Source organism: Drosophila busckii, chromosome 2L, assembly GCF_011750605.1.
Source record: "Drosophila busckii strain San Diego stock center, stock number 13000-0081.31 chromosome 2L, ASM1175060v1, whole genome shotgun sequence".
Lineage (NCBI taxonomy): Eukaryota > Metazoa > Arthropoda > Insecta > Diptera > Drosophilidae > Drosophila > Drosophila busckii.
The window spans coordinates 5,453,549-5,475,700 of NC_046604.1; the positions used below are offsets into that span (position 1 = coordinate 5,453,549).

General features: G+C 40.0%; 3 protein-coding genes across 4 annotated transcripts; all 3 read right to left on the reverse strand.

Moving 5' to 3' along the window:
• Nucleotides 1-415: 415 nt before the first annotated feature.
• On the reverse strand, nt 416-6,353 carry LOC108607473 (dipeptidyl peptidase 4). The gene is made up of 14 exons (XM_017998312.2): nt 6,274-6,353; nt 4,643-4,719; nt 4,282-4,590; nt 3,946-4,219; nt 3,617-3,884; nt 3,252-3,546; nt 3,057-3,189; nt 2,808-2,996; nt 2,629-2,753; nt 2,181-2,567; nt 1,937-2,122; nt 1,726-1,883; nt 1,464-1,669; nt 416-1,399 (listed from the first exon to the last, which is right to left on the reverse strand). The coding sequence occupies exons 3-14, from the start codon at nt 4,485-4,487 to the stop codon at nt 1,256-1,258; spliced, it is 2,571 nt and encodes an 856-aa protein (XP_017853801.2). The 5' UTR covers nt 4,488-4,590; nt 4,643-4,719; nt 6,274-6,353; the 3' UTR covers nt 416-1,255.
• Nucleotides 6,354-7,198: 845 nt separating this feature from the next.
• Nucleotides 7,199-10,404, reverse strand: LOC108607474 (ubiquitin carboxyl-terminal hydrolase CYLD). 2 transcript variants are annotated; one of them, XM_017998313.2, is made up of 9 exons: nt 9,839-10,404; nt 8,971-9,196; nt 8,731-8,909; nt 8,519-8,673; nt 8,243-8,461; nt 7,953-8,187; nt 7,751-7,892; nt 7,497-7,693; nt 7,199-7,432 (listed from the first exon to the last, which is right to left on the reverse strand). In XM_017998313.2, exons 1-9 carry the CDS (start codon nt 10,176-10,178, stop codon nt 7,239-7,241), a joined length of 1,887 nt encoding a protein of 628 aa, XP_017853802.1. In that variant the 5' UTR covers nt 10,179-10,404; the 3' UTR covers nt 7,199-7,238. The 2 variants fall into 2 exon arrangements, with proteins under 2 accessions (XP_017853802.1, XP_017853803.1); XM_017998314.2 differs by lacking the exon at nt 9,839-10,404 and adding an exon at nt 9,266-9,449 and having other exon boundaries at nt 7,200-7,432.
• A 997-nt stretch (nt 10,405-11,401) lies between these two features.
• On the reverse strand, nt 11,402-21,889 carry LOC108607472 (E3 ubiquitin-protein ligase Ufd4). Its single transcript, XM_033293521.1, is given in 10 exon segments — nt 11,402-12,112; nt 12,178-17,447; nt 17,450-17,522; nt 17,876-17,993; nt 18,148-18,366; nt 18,423-18,669; nt 18,730-20,425; nt 20,490-20,629; nt 20,704-20,757; nt 21,752-21,889. Coding segments are annotated over 8 exon segments (8,046 nt in total). The 5' UTR covers nt 20,704-20,757; nt 21,752-21,889; the 3' UTR covers nt 11,402-11,829.
• Nucleotides 21,890-22,152: the final 263 nt, after the last annotated feature.

A 22,152-nucleotide genomic window follows, 5' to 3' on the forward strand; every position in this document is an offset into this window, starting at 1 on the left:
AAGGAGAACAAATTCCATAGCAATTACATTTACAATACGATCTAATTATAAAATCTCTAATCACCATGTTTACCCTTACAATGTAAACAAATTAAGACGATGTCTTCGGACATCCGAAGCTCACATACACATGTTTCGCTAGTCGTTTGTAAAATTTAATAAACATTTAGTTTATGCACCAATATTTTACAGTATACAAAACATTTATGTTAAGCATTTAATATCGCTATTAGGACTAGATATATGTAAATTTTGTTACACTTTTATGCTATACAGTGACGGGCCTCACGGTGAGTAATCAACAAGTTTGGAATTGCTTTAATGTGAATTGAATAATTGCATAACGACAAAAGAAGTTACGAAGTAAGATAATAACAAGTACTTAAGATATATGATTTAGTTTTGTTTTGTTTTGTCCTGTCCTGCGTTAAAGACTCACCGTGAATGTCCTAAGTTAACCTGTAATCCTAAATAACAACCAAATTGAGTAGCTAGGAGAATAGGGTCTATACATCTGGGGTATTCCGAACAGCAGTGATATAGTTTAACTTTATGTAACATAGGACTCTAATTATAAGATTAAGTAACATTATAATAAAAGTAGTAACTAAAAGTTAGTGTAATATTGCAGAAATATAATATATTAGCTCACTGCTGTTCAGTGTTAAATACCTTTTAAATAATTTATCTAACGCTGCGATATTATTACAAATGCCAACAATTAATTGTTGCAATTTTCTGACAAGCGCATTAAACAACATTCAATTTGCATCCTTGTGATTAGTTAGCTAAGTTGTATATAATATGTTTTTAAAAATGTTCATACTGGGAAGATTCGAGTAAAGGAAGCAGTGTATCTGTGTATATATTGACCCACATAAAACATGGAGTTCAGTGAAATACAATTGAAAGACTTCGTAAGCGTTATCTTGTTAAATCTTATCTGGTATACATACATATTGTAGCTATAAGCGTTTTAACGCATTTCAATCCTAAAAAAAAGAAAAGAATATTTACACTCACACTATTTAGAATCAAAAGGACATTTTTCAAAAATTGAATAAAAAGTAAAATATTGCGACCTATGTATGTATTACATTATATATGTTTGCATGCTTGTATCATATTTATATATTGAAATGTCCTTTTTGGAAAACAACCAGTGTACGCACTTATAATAATATAACAATTGAAATATTTCGTCGTAAGTTAGTCTAACCCTATTCTATTTACATCGAGAAGCGCTCTACAATTCCTACTCAGCAGGTACCATATTTTGATCTAAGTCTGGCTTGGTATCGTCCGGGTCCAAGCTTAAGCATTCCGCAAAGTAGTGTTCCATAGACGAATACACATGCTCCAACACTCCGTTGAGATCATGACCTTCATCGGCATAAGTCTGCAATACAAAGATTATAATATCCGCTCATATGCAAAAAGTCGTGGGTAAATCCAACTCCTACCTGATATCTATATAATATATTTGCTTCGGTCAGTGATTTAGCCAATTGAACGCCATGCACATATGGCGCCGTGGAGTCGGCTAAGCCGTGAATGAGGAAAAATGAATTCGACTTAATCAGACGAGCACGCTGAGTTGCGTCCGCTTCTACGTAACCTTTATAATTTTCAGCAGGAAGCCCTAATATTCGTTCAGTAAATGCAGAATCTGAAAAGCATAATAAGTATTAGCTGAATGTTGTTCACTAATATTGTTAAGCTTACTGTAATAAAGCCAATCTGCAATAGGGGAAATCGATATTCCGCATTTGAACACATTTTGTTGGGTGCCCAGCACCATTGAGGTGACATATCCTCCATAGCCCCAGCCCCAAATGCCAACTCTTGTTTCATCTAGGAAACTTATAGTGTCCAATAGATGTCTAAGAATAAAAAGAATTAGCTTGGTCTATATATATAAAGGTTAAGTACTTACTTCAATACAGCAATTTGATCCTGAACTTCAACACCACCTAAATGGCGATATAAGGATTTTTTGCTTTGTCCTTTTGCACCTCTGACATCCAAGCGCACATAAATAACATCGTTTCTGGAGGACATGTACGTGCCCCAGTCTATTCTAAACTTCTCAGAAACAGACTCTGAGCCTGGACGTCCGTTTCTATGAGAAAAGAACATATATACTTGGATCTTTAGTTCTTATGCATGTATATACTTACACTTCGACTACAACCGGAAAAGCTGCATCCCGAAGCTCTTCCCTCCAGCTAGGTGGCAAGAGTAATTGCACTTGAGCACGACTACCATGTGGCAGCGAGATTTCAAATGATTTTTGAATTGGTAATGCTAATTTTTGTAGCCTCTCTGTATAAAATGGCCGAGTGTCGTATAATATTTTGACAAGGCTGTGTGTCTTGTGCATGTGCACTCCTGACACGGGCAGTCCTGGACCTTGACACTCTAAAATGTAGAAATCAATTCCATTGTTTGTTGCAATACCAGTTGTTGGCGTTATAAAGGCATCGAAGTGCGAACAGTTCACATAATAATATCGGCTACTCCACAGAGCCTCGCCCAGATCGCAAGTTATACACTGCGGCTCGCTTCTAAAAATAAAAATTGCAATCATTAAGAGAGTAACAAATCTTTAAATATGACTAAACTAACTTTCTGGTATCATCGTGAACGGGATCTTTAACCGAATAAAGATGGCGTTGACCGGGCTTTTTATCTTGAGTAGCCAAATAATAAACGACATGATTGGCAGTATCCCAGCAGAGTATTTTCAAAACCTAGAACACTTTGCATTAGGCAATGGTTTACTTGTGGAAATAAAATGCGCTTACTTCGTAACGACCGTGGGATATTACGGAAATTCTTTGCTGCGTTATAGTTATGTGCTTTATATGGGTATAGTGATCGTTTCCCGACTCCTGAATGCCTGCGAGCAATAAAAAACTATTGCCATCCGGCGCAAACACTGGATGTGGAAATATGTCGAGCCATTCGTCTTCAGGCGCCCTCTCGGAATGTATCTGCAAATGTTTGCATTTAAAATACTTTAACTTAAATGTATATATTAGAAGAGTGTTTACCTCTGAGCATGTCCAATGCTTATCCTTGACGCAGGTTGCTATAATGCTGTAATTTTGCGAACGCGCCATATAAACAACAGAGACCTGATGATTGCTATCCGATACCCAACCGGCCGAGGTAAGGTAATAATCCCTTGAAAGTCGAAATAATTAATTTCAATTGAAGATAAATTTTAATGTTGCCAATTAACTCACTGTCCATTCAAAGAGGGCGGTGGCTTTAATTCCACCTTTGTTATGGATATAAAGTTCGTTATGTCCACAACCCACAATTGGACTTCTGGATTGGCAGTGCCGGGCGTTGGGTAACGCACGTTTCTAGTCTCAGGAAAGGAGCTTCCCGACGTCATGCCGCTACCAGCGATAATAGCGCCGGAAGCTAACCACGGGTATGTCATCATGCCCACGTGGGTATCATTGAATAAGGCAAACATGAAGTGACTGCCATCTATAGACGACCAAATTGCTTCAGGCATTTCAAAAATTTCCTCTATACAATTAAAAATATTAACAATGTAAGCCACATAACATTCGATTTAAATTATAATGCAGAACATTACCCTGGTAAAGCCAATCTGGAACGCCATTGTAAATACTATTTTCAAGTCCTGTCGTTGTTATTCTTATATCCTCCTCCATCGAGGGCGATTGTCGTACGTATATATCATTGTCAGCAACTATTACAAGGGAAGTCGTATTTCCCAGCCAGGCCGCGTATTGAAGACGAGTTCTTTGTACCTTCGATGAGTCTTTTAACTTTACTGGCATGTGGTGATCATTATCCACATCATAGATTGTGTAGAACGCAGTAAACGATTTCTGAAAAATCTATTATAACCAATTTGTATACACGTACATAATATAAATACTGTAGCTGAGGCGTACTTACTTTTTTTACATTGTGTCTGAAGAGTACATATTTAAGATCATGTGAGCATTGATAGCCCCGTACATTGAGTTGACGTATGGTGTGATTTGTTACCAATATGTTTATTGAGTTGGCGGTTGTATCCAAAATGGAAAGTCCTCCGTCGTCCGACTGAAATACATACTTTTGTGTTGTGACCCACGAGGGCTGAAGTCTCGTTGGTGTAAGCTCTCCTTGCAAATACTCCTCTAGGATCATGCGACGTCCCGACCAATAGAGCAGCTCGTCTACATATCTGTAAAAATAAAAATGTAAGTAGTTGCATATTCTAGTGCTGGGATCTATTAATAGGCATACCCCAATAAATAGATAGCAGTTATTATGCCCGCTATGACGAAGCTAATGACTAGCAGTGAAAATATAATACTGCGCCAGTTGTGGCCTTCGTCCAGATCGAGGTCTTGATCCTTTTGCTTTGAGTCTCCAACTTGCAAGGTCTCGTCTGGTGGCAGTCTCCAGGAGCCACCGCCTCCCGCTCCGCGATCAGAAGTTGCAGCGTGCATTTTTTAAAGCTTCGTATCGAATGTTTTTTGAAAACAGAAATTGTTACAGAAGTAATATTACAGCAGATGGAAGATGGCTTCGGACGGTTTTCGAAGAAGGAAGCTGAAGAAAATCGTTGAGTGGCGATACTGCAGCACATATAATAAATACTTACATCGGATTAGTCATCATGTCACAACTTAGTCTTTTACTAGCTTTTATTTTATTGCATTAGCTGAGCAAACCATTTCCCTGTTAAAATTAAATAACACAATCAATGTTTTCTGCTGTTTGATTCAATAATGTTTGACCTTAAAACTTAGCATAGACTAGCAAATAATACTCAAGTACTTTTCTTTCGATGAGCATGGTTAATGGGCTTTGACTATTCTTTTCTTTTGTAGTTCATTCATATCTTCATCAGCTTTTCATCTTCAAATCACTTTCACAACACTACCAAGCACAAGAGGACTATTGAGTTCCAAGCATCATAGCTTATGGGCTTTCTAGTGCTTAACCTTCATGCATGAAATGGACTGCTCAAAGTTTAATAGTATATGAGTATGTAAGTATATGAGTATGTAAGTATATGAGAATGAAGTGTCTGTCCACACAAATTTAAAGCTGTTTAACTTTACGGCTAACATTACATAAATTTTCTCACAGTGCACACAACGGAAGTTCACGACACTACGCGTGTTACCTACTTACACAGACACGCGCACACACACACACAAACTAACAAACTTCTGCAAGTAATACAAACACAAAAGCGTAACAGTGAAGGATGGAGGGTTTACCATAACATGCTATGTATGTTTGTATAAACACAGTCATACATATAAATAAATTTTATTATTATGTATGTATATATCTGACAGATACTATCTATTGCTGTTTTAGCAAACCGGCACATACATTCTATCTTATTAGTTCCTTTATACATTTGCGCATTCGAAAGTCAATAACAACTTACATGCAAATGTATGTATGTACATAATTACAATCACAAATTACATGTACAAATATTTATGCAATTACATACAAAGAGACTTACATATGTATGTATGGTACATCGATTGGCAAATTGTAGATTTGCCAAAAAGTTTTATATGCACTCATGTGTCTGTATTTGTATCCTTAGAGTTTGTTATGCATAATAGCAGGGATATCATTTTTTCGAGCAGAATTTGTTGAATTACATAAATAGCAAAAATCATCACAAATCATATCATAGTTGCATACATAAGTATATACACATAAACTTAAGTTTATGCACATCATTATTAATTAAATTCAATTTTGATTAGCCTTTAATGTAAGGCTATTTTATAAATAATCACAAACACAATTATTTACGTAGGTATAAACACGCAAATACAACGCACACACATATATACATACAAATGTACATATTATGTACATGTGTGCCTTCAAATGTAAATACGCACTTAAGTACATACATACATATGTACAAACTACATCCGCATAACGCTTTTGGCTAACTTGCACATGTACCCACGCACACACGCAGGCACACATACATACATTCATATTTGGCTTGCTACCGTTATATTTACATACATACACACGACCATAGGAAAACTATGCATTTTACATTACGTATACGCATACACATATATACAAATATGTATACGTTTGTCACAGAGCACAAACAAATAATATTATTTAAATAATTTCATCTGCACATTGTACAATGCTTTCTGCACAACAGAAATCACAACCTTAAAATCAAGCATATATACATACATACATGTATGTATGTACACTCACACACGCACATACTTCACTTGTCACTTGTATTTCAGGCTTGGCTTTTATGGAAGACCATTACCCAGCGACAGGCGACCCGGGACTAAAACCTTTTCTCTACTGTTGTTTTAAGAATTGCATAAAATTTCGCTAGCCAGCAGATGTACTGAGAGGATATTTTTACAGCGGCATAAATCTAATCTGTGTGTATGTGTGCGCGTTTGTGTGTACACGGTGCTAAAAGCAGGCATCCTATGCAGATATGGGATAAGTACAACACACATTTTAATTTAATTTTTTTTTAAGCCCCCCGTGTTGCTTATTTTATTTAATTTTACCTAGCAGCATTGTTACTCACAAAAATTAAGTATACGACCAGAGAAAAATTCGCTCTTTTATGCAAATGCATAATTTCATGTTAACGAATTTAGAAATCACAGCAACGCATAAAATGCTATGTATGGTGGTGTTTTTTCTGAGTGTAAAAATGTATAATAGCAAACAGTAGGGGTGGGTTTTGTATATTTTCAGATGTAAATTAGTTAGGGATTCAAAAAATTATGCAAACATTTTACACATTAAAATTAAAAAATTCAAATTCTATTCATAAAAATCTATATGAGTATGCCAATGTTATTCAACTTTATTTCAAATTGGACAATTTTCTCTTTTGCAAAGAGCTTTGCTTTCTCTTAACATGAGAGGGTGGATTTTCTTAAATTGCCATTTGCCAAAATTAATCTGTGCTCAGTTTCTCTTCTTGGCCGGAGCAGAGCATAACTGCTTGAGGAAGTAAATTCTTAACATAATTTTAACTGCATAACCGTTAGAACAGACAGTTAACAGTTAAGCAAAGTAATGTTATCGGCATTCAAGAGTAAAAAATTAACTCTACCAACTTGCACTTACCGAAAATAAACAACACATTTTTTTTGGGTTTTTATTATTATTATATTAAGGTACATTACATATTTAATGTATTAATGTGTATAAAATTTTTAGTGATACATCATAACATCCGTGCTTTGGTACATACACATATAAGCGTCACAAAATAAACGCTTAGCGTGTTCAGGTAAGACTTTGTCCTTTACTGCAGTTTCATTAATTACTCGGGCGCCTTCGTCGGATAGCCATTGGGAAAGCTCTCGCACTGAAGTCATTTCCGGTATATTGTAGCCATTCTTTTCGCCTATATTAAATAAATTGTAGCTTAATTGTTAAAAAGTTCCGATAGTAGTGAGCTATAGTAGTACCCTTTCGATCCGCCATTGAGTCAAAGAAGCACCAAGGTGCATCAGGACCAGAGCCAGCTTTAACGAACGCAACATAATGTGAGGTCTCTATACATACAACGGCAAAAAGTTCCATGTAGAGCCTTGGTAAAACCATGTGATCAGCCATGACTTTAAAGTCTCTCGGTACATAAATTTTCTTTGACGTGTGATTGGCTCTGAAAACGTAATGGAAAATAAAATATTCTCCATATTTATATATTTAAGAAACTAACCTTTTTGCATGCAAGTGCGCTGTTTTAAGGCAATGTTGGCAGAAGGCTGTACACTCAAGACCAGAGCCAACCTGCAAGCTTCCAAAGCATTCGCGGCATTCATATTCTGCAAGTTTTCCACAAACAGAACACTGACGAGGCGCTGCAATTTCAAAATTAATTAATGCATTCAAGAAATTAAATATATTTGCTAACAACGTACAATCTTCAATTATGTCGGTGACATCCAAAACTTGCGAAGGTAAAATTCTGGGATACATTTTGTAATTTTTGCCAAAACGAGGCATTTGTATAATTAAACATGATGGAACCTCTTTTAACTTTATATCAGACGAATGGAAACTTTGCTCAAACAATTGCTGCACTGTTGGAAAGGTAAGACGCTCATCCTTTTCCACAAATAGCTGATAAAAGTAAGAGTCCTGCCCGGAGCTAAGCTACAAGTGGAATCGGTTTGTAATTTTAACCAACAGACAGTAAAACTTAACTTACTTTTAAAAATGGCTCGACGCGCATAATTTGTGATAATAAGCTGTTTAAGAACTCTTCAGGATCTTTTTCCTCACTGGTTAGTCCACTCACAGAACTCAACTGGTCCAAAAATTTGCGCAACTTCATAACCCGATCAGCTCGTGTAAAAACATTTTTTCGCAATGGATTGACTATCTCATCGCGCAAAACATTTTGAACAGCGCTATACTGTGCAATGTCCTGAAGAAAAATTATGATTTGAAGATTATGAATAAAGAACAGAATGCTAAGTGTTACCTGTGCGTCGGGCTTTCTGTATAGAATGGAATCAAACACACTTGTAAATGTAAACATTGAAAACAATGTAGCATCTAAATAACAGGAGTTGTGATGTCCCTGTATGCCTTTGAATTTCCCACACAAGTCTTCCAATTCCTCTGTATTCCGCACTCCTAGAATAGTTATAATAATTAATTTGTTATAAAACAATTGGTCATTTAATTAGTTACTTATGGGTGGCACAGCGCCTAAAACTGTAGGACAATCCACATGACCGAATTTGGGTGCCTCTAAATCAGCGGAGAGTCTGCTAGTCGAATGACTGCCCTCCGCTTCTACAAATCTGCGATCATTTGTACATTTATTAGAGGGCACAAAAATAGCTCCGCCTTCGCGGCATTGAAATAATCTGTAAAAAAAAACACAAATTGCTATCTATTGAATTGAATTGAATTAAAATTGATATTTACCGAACACCGTTGTAAGTGCCATCAGATGCAGAAAGATTTCTTATATTGGGATCATCTTCAACTTCAATGCCGACCATTACATTCGACGAACCAGGCGGTATGCCAATCCAACGTATTACACCATATAGATCCGCGTATTCTGAATTAGATACTTCAACCAGCGAACCAACTGTAAGTTTGGTCCCAGGAATTTCACATAGACGCTCAAAGTCTGAACTATTTATATCTGTAAGCGATAAATGTATTAAAATTGTACACAGATTGTAATTGAGGCTTTTAATATTGAACTGATTACCGTCAAAACTGTATGTACTCTTTGGTGAATTGAATTCCAACACAGTCAATGGAATATTATACATAATTAACTTTTGTTTTTGATTGATCTGATGCACACTAACATTTACATACGAACGAACGTTTTATCAGCCAATTTCAATAGAAATTAAATAACTAGTGTAATAAACATTACGCGCAAAAAGTGTGTTCTCGTTGAAAATTGTTTTACAAATGGCATATACTATATATAACAAACATAGTGCAGAGACCGAAAATGTATTTTTATCACACGCACACATTTATATATATATTTAAAAAAGATTAGACCCTCATTAGAGCTATAGCCTGTCAGATACCCTATACATTGTTGAGCAATAAATCTATAAATAACTTCTTTTTTTTTTTGTTTCCCTGAAATTTTAAATGATTCTTTTTTGAGACTGCAATTTCATAAATTATAAAATTACATCAAATAAAACTCCGCAGTGCATGTTCTGAGTAATATTTAAAAATTTAAATATTGCTAAGTAGCAAGAGTAATGCCAGAGAATATATGCAAGTATGCATTGAATGATTGAGTGAATAATCTTACCGGAATGTGCATTAAACTTGACATCAACAGGCAATTCAATTTCCCTCTTATCCTCATCTTTGTTTCTCAATAAGGAAGCGTAAGTGGATCCAGTTGTGGATGCAAATTTATCCAATTTATTGTCATTTAATTTTGACGTCAACTGATTTCTATTATTCAGTATCATAGCCGCACCACCAGCATTTGTAGGCCAATTAGTGCCAAGCAGATCAGCCAAATCGACATTCGATTCGGCAATGCGATTGTTATCCTGAGGATTGACAATGATGACATCGTTCTTAGTCGAATCTAAAATATCGCTGTTATTGATGACAATAATTTCCTTATCTTTGTTATTCATCGTGCCGCAGTTATTTGCCAAACTTGTATCTTTAATGTAAGTGTTCTTGTTGTCGTCAATACTAAATTGTAGGTTTTCATCTAGAGCCAGCCAGCCATCATCATTAACTTGGTCAGAATCGCATCTATTTGAGGGCGCGTCATAGAACTGAGCCGAGGGCAAACGCTTCTTTTGTCTTTTCTCAGTGCGTTGATTGTTAACATTTAAAGCAGGCGCAAAAGCAGTGCACATACGATCAAGTGTGTTGTTTAATATTTTTTTAGCTGTTAATTTTTGTTTAAGTTCGTTTGGAATGGGAGTTATCCAGTCTGCTGTGGTGAATATGGATAAGGTAGGATCACATTGCATATATTTCTTTGCAAAAGGAATGTTAATCGCTTGAGGTGAGAGTCCACTATTAAGATGCTAAGGAAAAAACATAGGTTATTTATATATTAAAATATTAACATGCTCTAAGCGCACATACCAATAGCTCCAAGCCAAAAAAGTAACCAACACCACTCAATTCCTGCACTGGTCCAATATATCGTATAATGCAATCATAGAAAGTGTTTGTGTTCCCAAACAGACTGCCTTGTACGCTGACAAAAGCGTTCTCTTTCAAGTGCTGCAAAAAGCGGCATTGTTCTTTATTGTTAACAAGGCTTAAACGACGCTTTGGATCCACAATGCTTATCACGAATGGCCAAAAGCTCTCGGCAACTTTCACTAAACAACTTGCTCTGCATTCATATAGATTGTTCAAAATAAAACTCTCCTTTGTAAAGTTTAATATCTGAACAATACATTTTTCATTTTCGCTTTCGTGTGTCGTTTTTATTATCTTTATGAGTGTTCCTGGCTCTGCCAAAAATTTGTCAGCTGTGTTGTCCACATCGGAGCGTAGTATGCCAGCATTATCGTAAGCAACTAATAATTCAACTTGTCGCGAAATAAGCGCATATTTTGAATTGCTAAGTTCTGTTTCCATGAAACTAAATTATTACCAAACATAAATAATCAATACGCAAAACAAAGTTGTTGACTAATAACAAATAAGTTGTAATAGAGATGTGAGCAACAAGTCGATACATCGATGACTATTCAGCAAATTGTATCGAAACATTTATTATCGAAATCAGTGCACAAGTGCAATAAGTCGCCAAAATGTTTGACTGCGAGTTGCTAACCAACTTTTTAGTTGTAGACATTATTTCAATAATACACCCATTAAAATTTTGTTTCATTTTTATTAATAAACGAAATCGATGTGTCCGTTTAACGTTTTTGGGTCTATTCGAAGCATTGTTGGTTTTCTTTAAATATGTTAGTGATATAAGAATAAACAACATTTAAGCAACCTACAAATATAATTGTTTTGAAAACTTCAGAGTGCTATTCAATACGATAGGCATATTATTATTATTATATATGTATATATATATATGTTTAAGTATATGTATGTATGTGCTAAGGGAGACCTCAAACTATGCGTGAGTAATTTGGATCATTTTAAATTTTTAAATAATTTATCTGTAACAATATTTCGGACAATATATGGAATTGTTAATTCATAGAACGTTTAGTATTTACAGAGTTTAAAAATTATTTCAAAACTCAAAAACAAGTTCATATTGTGTGTGTTAACATTACAATGAAAATAGAAATTATTTTAATTCAAATGAAAGCCTTTCTCCTTAGTTGCGGTCAGCAAGCGTTCCTTCAATATCTCCTCGGACGGATAGTCAGGAAGCTTTAAATAGTGGACACACGTATTAACCGATGGATAACTACCCTGTCCAGCGTCGACTTTCCGCACGATTGTGAGTCGAGGATGCAAATTGGCCAAACCGCCTGGAGGTAGACTGCTACAGCCTGTGGTAAATTGCAAAAAGGCTTTGCGTTCAGGACCCGTTAAGCTTAAAAGTACGTTAACAAAACGTAAAAATCCGGGGCTATAAATATACAAAAATGCATGTCAATTAAAATTGTTTTTACAAATGCATACGCTTTACTGTACCTGTCTTTAGAGTAGCCTAATTTGGGCTCAGTATATGCCATCAGATCCTCACGGCTCCACTGCGGGCACTGATCACCGCATATCATCATGCGTGCCTCCGTCGGATTGAATGCGGCCAGCTTGTTCAGAGGGAACACTTCACAAAAACCATCATGAAAGGCCTGCATTTGCTTGGCAATGCCATCGTGTAACATAAAGTTGAGCAGGAGTTCGCAATACGCCTCCAGATTATTAATGACTTCACCGAGCGCCATGGGCAAAGACTCGGCATATCATAGCAAAACGCACACTGGCAAGTAAGTAAAATGTTACGCCAAATCCTCCAAAGAACTCAATATTATTCTTGTCAGCACTGAAACCAATCATTCAACTTGTTCACAGTTAAGCTACACCAATTAATGTTGCTGCGCTGCAACAAATCCTGCCACTCAATTATAACTGACAGCGTGTAGGATCGATTCCTTGAGTTCCATGCTGATATGCACAAACCAGTTGGATGCGCATTAGTTGGAGGTCAAGGATAGTAAGATCTGTACTGCGTAAACAATGGCGCGTAGAGCAGCTGGCGTCGAATTATCCGACTTGAGTTTAATGTCGCTACGCGTTAACGCTTTGTTGTGGCAAAGCAATTGCAAAAACGATTTGGACAACGGCATATCCACAAGGCGCATATCCTGCAGCACCTTGGCTATGAAAACGCCAAAGAACCAGAAATACTTGCAAACACTTTCACATAGCTCCGATTGTTGGGGCAAAGGTGCGGGAAACAGTCCGTGCTCACGCCTGTTAACATAATAGCCTATGGGTTTAAGGTCTGGCTCCACTTGGGTATCATGCTTATCCTCAGTTGCCAGCTCGTCATCAAAGAGCCACATGCATAGATCAGAGCGTTGTATTTCAGCTGCCACCAGCGCATAGAACTCGAGCGTTGGTCCCAGTCCCGTGCCCTCTTCGTCCAAAAACTCCACCTCCAAAACAGATTTGCGATTGCAATGCGCCTTCATGACCTGCATGGCCCATTTTAGTAAGTCCTTATTACGCGGCACTTTGACACGCTCATGCTTCAAGCGTCCCACGCGGAAGTCATGCTGATCCTCGCGCCTAGGACTCATAATGGGTATTCTTTGGCGTTCCACGGAAATGTCGCGCTGAGATTGCAAGCAGACAATGCTGCGTGAGGCCCCGAAGGCTGTGCAATTGAAATACAATTGTCTGGTCTCGAATGGGAACAAAAACGGACAGCTTTGGTTGAGATCCTCGCACCAGTTGGGCAGCGCATTGCTGGAGAGCACGAGAGGATCATGTATTTGCTGCTGCAATTTGTTTGTTATCTTTTTGCTCATAAACAGCTCAGCGGGAAGCAACGAAGTGTGATCAACAACCTGCTGCAATTCAATATCCTTTTGATTCAAGCCATTGATTTGGGTCAGCAAATCCAGCACATCCTCGACGGAGCATAGATTATTATCATTCAAGCTGAGACCGCCATGTACGGGTGAGTTGGGCGACAAGGTGGAAGCGCCACTTCTGGATGAGACGCCCGGCGTATTTTGTCCTTCATCCGTTTCCAAATAAGTGTGCTCCTCTGCTGTTGGACTAACCTCACGATAAACGATGGTGTAGGTGGGCTCCCATAACTTGCGGAATTTGTCATTCTTGTTCAGCTGACTGCTTTGGAGCAGCTCCTGCACAGCACGGAATATAGTCCAGTCGCTATTTTCCAAATCAATTTCCACATCGGGTATGCCACCCATGCCAGGGCCACGTAGCTTCAAACCCAGCGTTGTCTGCTCCAGCTGCACCTGTCCCGTTTGCTGCGCTGCTTCTAATTGCGCATCTGGTGGACATATTTCCAAATCTGTAGTCTGATTGACATTGGTGCGTCCGGGACGCGGATCAAATGCTGGAATTAGCGCCGAGAATTGCCGCTTGAGCACATACTCATCATCCCAGGACTTGCGCTTGCTCACGCCTGCCAATCGATTCTCCAGCGACTCGTCATCCATAAAGGTCAACAGATTTCTGGAGACCATGACCTGCAGCAGCGTGTTGCCCACTTCCTCATACTCATCCTCATTCTCCTCTTCATCGTTTTCCTCATCCATATCATCCTCATCCTCCATATCGCCCAGCATAGTAGGCGCACGACAGCTCTCCAAGAAATCCTCAAGCGACACCTGCTCGCTGTCGCTCGACGTAGAAGTCAAGCTCATGGTAAGTGTGGGATTTATGCTGGATGTGGGCTGCTGACTGGCTTTCATGTTGGCAGCATTTGCGGATGCATTGGAGCCATTGTTGGATGACAAACTGGGATAACTTTGCGCAGTGCTTAGCAAGCCCGAATGGAAATTACTGGACAAGGCCAGCTTCACCAAGCTGGTCACTGAGTTGGGGCCACGGGGAAAGAAGGAACTGGCGGCAACAGCTTGATTGCTGTGCTCATTTTTATGCACATGCGCATTGTTCAACTGGTTGCTCTCGTTGCTTGTGTCCTGCGAGGTGCGACGACGGGCAATCGCTGCAAATGTTTCCATGAATCCGGTGTGCACGGCCACTTCGTTGGAGGAGTTGGCCTCCGCAGCTGATGTGGTGGTTAGGTTGGGCACGCTAATGCTCATTTGATTGGACACTGAGACAGCTTCATTGGACATTATGTTCTCCTGCGCTTGATAACCGGAGACAGCTGGAGTTTCATCTGCTTTCAATTGCTCCACGGCAGCTGCATTTGATTCACTCTTTTGCAAAGTACCCGGCTGTATTAACATCTTGGCATTTCCCTTTGCTGCAGTTGCTCCACCAGACACATTGGCTCTTGCTGCTGCTGCCGGAGCCTGTGATTGCGACTGCGACTGTTGTGGCTCATCTGCTGAAAGTATGTTGTTGGTATTGTTGCGCATCATGTCCACACAATCACGCATCTTATCCAGCATCTCACGCGTCTCACTGGGCAACTGTGCTGCGCCAGCTGCCGCGCCTGCTCCTACGCTAGCTGCACTCTGACGCAAATTGATGAGCAGCCCTTTGGCCAGATTATTTACCGCATTTGTTGCATTCATTTTATTATTTTCTTCCAAGTTGGTCGCGCGCTTCTGGGCAGCAGCCTCTCCTACCCTCGCTTCAGCAGGTTTGGCTGTGTTGTGCTGCTTGGAAATATCTGTAATGCTCAAGCCTTCGGTTATGGTGGCCAGGTCAGCGGCTATGTTGGCATTTATGGCCGGCATGGAGTTGTTTATGTTGGAGAGATCTGCTATATGCTCCAGTTCGCGTATCAAGGGAGAGGGCGCATTCGATTTGGGCGCCAGAGTTTGCTCCGAGCTGCTTTCGCTATTCAGCTGCTCTGCTTGCGCCTGACTTGCAGCTATTTGGGATTTAGCTTGAACAAAAACATTCTCGGCAATGGTCTCCACAGTTTGTTTCCATGCAAGATTGTCTGCGGACACAGTTTGATTGGAGGCCTCATCTGCATTGCGATTTATCTCTGTGGCCTCGGGCAGCGATGGCGTGGAGCTCGATTTACGCGATGTTAGCGCATGCGATTTGTCTACCTTCTTGGGTGGCATTGCATTCACGCCCTCAAACACTGAAACGTTCTCAAAGTTGGCCAACTTTAAATCGTACTTGCCCTCGGCGCCCATGCGATAGGAATTGCGCACACCATGATCCCACTTGACATCAATCCAGCCATTGTGTATCTCGCCCGTTATGGTGCCCTCGCCCACACCATCCTGGTCATCCCAGCGCCAGTCAACGCCACGCACTACTCTAGCGCCGCTGGTAATATGCTTCAGCTGCGCACGTATCTGACGCCTCTCTCGCCTGGTCTTGGCCTCCGCTTCCTTGAGCGTCTTGCCAATGTCATCGCAAACGCCCAGCACACGGCCGTAGATTTCAAAGCCACTCAGACTGAGATAATGCGTTTGTCCCGAAGCATTGCGTCCGTTTTGCTGTATTCTTATATGACGATAGCCTTTGGTCTCCTCAGCAGCGCAGACAATGGGCCAAGTGGCCGTGCTGCCCGGCTCCACCAGGCTCTTGTCATCCACATGCGTAATCAAGGTTATCCAGCTGACGCCATCCTTGGAGGCCTGCAGCAGCCAATTGCGCAGAGCCGAGCGTCCATAGCCGCGTGCATGGCGCAAGGTATAAGCGCTGGGTATAATATAGACACCCAAATCTATAACGAACCAGGCTTTCTTATTATCCTTTGTATGACAATTAAGCGAGACGCTGTCGCGCGACAAAATATCCTCCAGCTTGCCATAGGGCAGTGTTTTGCCCTCAGAGCTGCTGACCTGCACCAGGCCGTACTGTGCTGGGTTGACCCAATCGCAGGTCTTGGCATTGGTGCCAATGTAGAACATAAGACCCTCCTCATCAAAGTCGAAAGTGTGTGTGAACTGTTGATTTGCGTCGCGTAGTTTTTTCAAGAATAAATACGAGGAACGCTCCAGATCATACCATTGTTTAGCCACCATTTTGAGTAAATATTTAGCCAATTGTCCCACTGTTGCAAGGGGCTCGATTTTCAAAGTGCGTCCAGTGCGATCAAAGAGCGTGCTCTCGCAGGCAGCACGCTCCAACCTAAAGCGCAGGCGCTTCTGCAAGATCTGCAGTCCGTAGCCTGTGCCTGGTGCATCGTAGAGATAAACGGGCAGCTTCTCTGTGCTCTCCAGCACAGCCACCAGCTTTTGTATTAACATGCTCGCGGTGTTCTTTTTGTCATCGCTGCCTGGCTCGAAAATGCATTTCTTGAAGATTTCAATGCGCTGCTTCAGCATTTGATTGGTCTTGCATCTAGAGAGATTCGTTTCCCAGTAGTTGTTCGACAGCACGGCAACCAAGGCTTGCACTAGCCCCGAGGAATGCATTTCATAGGCGCTCACAACGCCGTCCTCATGTATAAGCTGCGATAGATTGGTCAAGGCTGTCTCAAGTATGCGCCTAGTTGTTTTGCCTCCGTGCACGTTGCTTCTTCTATATGCCCCAAATTGTTATTTGCTTAACTCTAGTTGCGTAGAGATTCACTCACAGGCGCCACGTGCACATCTTGGCTCGCACTTGAAAATTGAAATTGTATTTATACACCTCGTGCGCTCTCTGTAAATTCGACTTTCTGTATTCTCTTTATAGCACAATTCAAGTAGTTTTGGATTTAATTGCAAGCTTTCTTTTTCTCTGTGGAACCAGCCGGATAAGCGAAGTCTGCGCAAGCTCGAACGGGTCTCGGCGGTGGAAAGTAGGTGTTTTGTTGCCTGTTGCTTTTCAAATATTTGATCCCTGCAATTTCTCCTGCAATATAGTGCACCTAATGACCTTTCGTGTTGTGTATTGCAAGCTGATTCGGGCTTATTGCGCGTCGCAGCAAGCCAATTCCTACCAACAAGTCGCGTAAGTAATTGTAGTGGTAGCGTCGTATTGAGCGCCCCCCTGCAGAGGATACTTTTGGCGGGCAATTGAAGGATGCTCGATTTTGCTATTGTAGTGGGGTGATTTCGACAACAGAAGGCGGCTTAGCTGCTTAAGTTGAGTTGTGACTTTCAGTCATGCATTATAATATGTATATTTGTTTCTTGCCAAGGCAGTGTGGCCAGTTATCCCAGCAGGAGGCATAGAAGTAGTCGAGGCTTGCTATTTAAATATTTTCAAATTTAAAAATCAACAGAGAGAGAAAGATGCAAAAGTTCATTTAATTATTGACATTTTAAAATCAACAAGTCGCAGGACACAGACTGTGGGCAATATGGGTTGCGAGGGTGTGCCAGCAGCTACGCTGGACCGTGCGCGCACTAGTTTCTCCAAGAACTCACCACGATTTTCTGCAAGTGCAATTAGGTCTACCAGTTAGCAATGGAAGATAAAGTGAAAGAAGAGTAAGGCTACAGTGGAATGTAATCGACTTTGATATACACCCTGACAGACATTTTTTGAGCAATTGTCAAAGTGTATAAAAGTGCAAGAGTTGAGTCTCACCAGAACTATCATTGCCATTCTCCGGGCTACCGCTGGAGTACATGGTGGCCAGCTTGCCATCCAGTATAAAGCGGAACCAGCCATTTGAGCCGTTGGACAGCTCCAAAGCAGCCGAGTCCGACCACACATACAAACAGTCGCGTCCACGACAAATGCTCCAGTCACGCCAATGATAGGGCTTGCCTTGTAGAATCTCCTTAGCATCCTCTATCGAATCATCTAATAATGAAAGCTTTCTAATAATTGTTTTTTGATATAAAGGATAGGCTACTTGCCTGGCGAGTTTCTTTGTGGCATGCACAAGCTGGAGCATCTTGGACCTGCAGGCAACTCCGGAGATGCAACTGCAACTGGTGTCGCAGCTGCTGCTGTTGTTAGCTGTGTATCTGCCTCGGGATCCATAAGACCCTGAACTTTTGAAAAAACGCCCAGTCGGGCAAAATGCTCGAGAAACTCCTCCTGAGTCTTACACATAAGCTCCTCGACTATGTTTAAAATTACTAAATGCCCATCTTCGTCATCCTGCAAATGATTTATTAACATTAAAAAATATTTTTAGATGTATAAATATATAAAACTCACCTCGCTATCCAAAACACTCGCAATAACTTCAGTAAGCAAGTTACCCACATTTTGCGCTGCAACTGATGTGGTGGCCTCATCCGTGGATTTTTTGCACAGACTCTTGAGCACAGTTGGATGAGCATACTGTACAATCTTTTTAATCAGGCCCATGCTAGCGCGTCGCACACTGCCCAACATGGTGCCTTGGAAGGTGCGACAGAGTATGGGCAGCAGCAGTTTTAGATAAACGGGCGCCATTTCGGGATCACCACGTGGCTCAATCATAGTGTATGTTTGCCCATCCTTGTTGGCCAGCATATTTCCTGAGGACATCCATTCGCCAGGGGATTGGAGTATAGCCGCAACTTCACGATGTCCATCGTCGGAGCGTTCGCGTGCTTTATCCAACGGTGTTTTGCCATCCTCATCGCGTAGATCCGGATAAGCGCCAAATTTAAGTAAAATCTTCGCTATGCCCGGACGCCCAAAGCAGGCAGCATAATGCAGCGAAGAGCTGCGCTGTCCTTTATTAACATCCGCGCCCTTTTCGCACAGATATTCCACCATTTCCAGCGTGCCAAAAGCAGATGCCCAATTCAAAAGCGTCTGGCCAACATCATCCATGCAGTTGACATCAACGCCGCAGGTTTCGATTGCCTCCTGCAGAGCCTCCGTATCCTTGGAGCGTATGCAATCGATGAGCTGCCTGTGTGTGCGATCTGTATTTGAGTCTGTGCGCTTTGGACGCGGCGCCAACTGTCCTTGACTGCAGCTAGCACCGCGATTCAGCGCCTGACGCCCTTCGAATAACAAAAGCAACAAGAGATCGGCAAATCGCATGCAGTCCAACACGCAACGCTCATCGCCTTTAAGTGCACGCTCTATAGCATCGGGTAGCTGAGAGCGCAAAATATCACGCGTTATAGCTGGGGAGCCGCGGCAAAGCGTCGACAGCAATGAGATTGTAGTGGATATAGATTGCGGAGAGCGCACTGCATCAGTGGACTGAACTTTATTGCTTGCATTTGCTGTAACATTCTCATTTGCTCTGTCCGCATTGCTCCTCACGGGCTGAGGTGCGCCCAACTTGGGTGTGGATAGAAGATTACTGTTCGTGCCGCCGCCTGCATTCTCCAGGCGTTTCAATAGCTCCTTAACCAAGCCATACTCTGCTAGCGGTGCAGGATCCACCCACTTTCTGGTAAAACGATCTGCCACCGAAGCAAAGCATTTTAATGCGCCATCCGCCACCATGGGATCCTCATGCTGCAGCAAGGTGCTGAGGCTTTCCACACAATTCTCAATGCAAGGCGAATTGGGTTCAACTTTGGTGCATAGACGCGACACTACAGCCATGGCCGAATGCAAGGTATCCTTGTGCACTTGCGAGCCACAATCGCGAATAAAAGTTAGCACGCAGTTCAAGCCGCCGCCATCAAAGACAGCGCCTGCCTCACGTGTGCAAATGAGTTCCAGAACTTTAATACATTGTTCGGCAAGATCGCGAGAGGTGCGGGACGATAGATCCGCGACCACCAAACGATTGCAAATGGCCTTAATAGCACCATCGATGGCTACAATACGGCGTGTGCACTCCGCTGATACATCTAGATAGTAAGTAATGGCGCGTGCTGTCACTTCGAGCACATTTTCTGGTGCGAGCTCATCTAAAAATATTTTGCACAAAGCTGGTAAAAATGTGCGAGGAGGGCAACTGCAAAAAGCAACAATAAATGAGAATTAAATACATTATATTTATACAAATTACAACAAATTACCTTTCAAAGCAACGATCAACATTATCTGACATTAAAAGCAGCATACATAATTGCTCTAAGGCAATCAGTTGCATATCTCTCTCATCTCCCTGGCCCATAGACAACCACTCCAGGAGTGTTTCTGGATCAACATCGCCCATCTGCAATGTGTGACGAAATTCATAAATACATATTTCATCATTTTCTTTGAGTCATAATCATTCTTTGCACTTACTTTGTCCTTTGTTTTTGAATGTCAAATAATTTCTCAAGCACGGGTTGATTAAATCTACAAATCAAAATAATTTTAATAATTGTTAGTAAATAAACTATGTTTTTAAGCCTATAAGTAGGGCTTAATAACTTATATTTATATTATAAATTGGCAATAACGTTGTAAATTACATATTTATTTTGTAAATAATTTTAACAAGAAATAATTCAACACGTGTGTCTAACCATCTGTGTCACAATAACATATTTTTCACCTGCATACATTTCTTTAGAATTTAGCAATGAGTTTTTCTTATCAGTACGTATTATAATTATTGGTTTCTGATGGTGTCTCATTAAAGAATAAAATAAATAAAAATAAAATAAAAAGCCTAGTCAACTTATTAGAAAACAGCTTGCGCATGATAAAGCAGTACACACTGTAATAACGAAATACATATTTTCAAATTAGGTTTAAAATATTGAAATGTACCATATCTTTCGTTTTACTATTTTATTTAAAATTATTCACTTATACATTATCTTAAACATCAGTTCAAAGTTAATCATTTCTTTATGTAATTAATAATTTGTTTATAATTTGCTCAATACCACTGTGCAATTGTAAATACTTGCATGTATATATGTATGTACATATGTATGCTGCAGTATGTAAATATATGCAATCCTATTAACCAACTATGTATTCATGTGTGTTAATGTAAAAAATATTAATGTCAATGTATGGGTATCTACCTTTGAATGTAAGTATGTCACAACAGTCTTTCATTACATACATTACATATGAATCAGAAAACGTTTGTTTTTTTTTTTTCTTATAAGTATTGCCACAGCACTATCGATCAAATATTATATATTTTAATGTCTCAGTCGCACACGTCTGCCTTTCTTCGCATTTGAAAAATAGAAAAACTTACACGTAAAAAAATTGTGTATGCATATTGTATATACATACATATGTACACTTTAATATATTTAGCCATACATATGTGTGTATATATGTATGCGCATAAGAAAGTAGGCACAGTTCACAGATTATATAAAATTACCTTAAGCATTATAACTTGGCTCAGCATATCTTCGGCCAGCTACCAATTACGTTAGCTTTTACTTAAATGCACATTTGCAAATTTTCCACAGTTTCTATGTATCAAATTTTACGATTTGAGAACGCCTAAAATTTAATGTCTATTGAAAAACACATTCATATGTGAAATTCACATTAATCGACATTTATGTACTTCGCAGGTAGAGTTGCAAAATCATCTACCACTATCGATAACATAGATGTTAAAAAAATGATTTTATCTCAATCAAATATGTTTTGAATTCAGCTTATTGAACATCATATACATATGTGGTTGAAAAAACTATTTTGGATATTTATGGATAAATTGTTGAAGCTTTTTAAGGGTATATTATGTTTTTCCAACAAGTACTTGATGACATT

Excerpts from the sequence above, each read along its gene's own strand:
- LOC108607473 (XM_017998312.2), bottom strand. The coding sequence starts at position 4,487 with ATGCACGCTGCAACTTCTGATCGCGGAGCGGGAGGCGGTGGCTCCTGG. Across the intron at positions 3,885-3,945 it reads TCAGACACAATGTAAAAAAA|ATTTTTCAGAAATCGTTTAC; the intron begins GTAAGTACGCCT and ends TGGTTATAATAG. Across the intron at positions 2,568-2,628 it reads GTTCACGATGATACCAGAAA|AAGCGAGCCGCAGTGTATAA; the intron begins GTTAGTTTAGTC and ends TTTTATTTTTAG.
- LOC108607474 (XM_017998313.2), bottom strand. The coding sequence starts at position 10,178 with ATGAATAACAAAGATAAGGAAATTATTGTCATCAATAACAGCGATATT. Across the intron at positions 8,674-8,730 it reads AGGCGCTGTGCCACCCATAA|GAGTGCGGAATACAGAGGAA; the intron begins GTAACTAATTAA and ends TAACTATTCTAG. Across the intron at positions 7,694-7,750 it reads GCGCACTTGCATGCAAAAAG|AGCCAATCACACGTCAAAGA; the intron begins GTTAGTTTCTTA and ends TTACGTTTTCAG.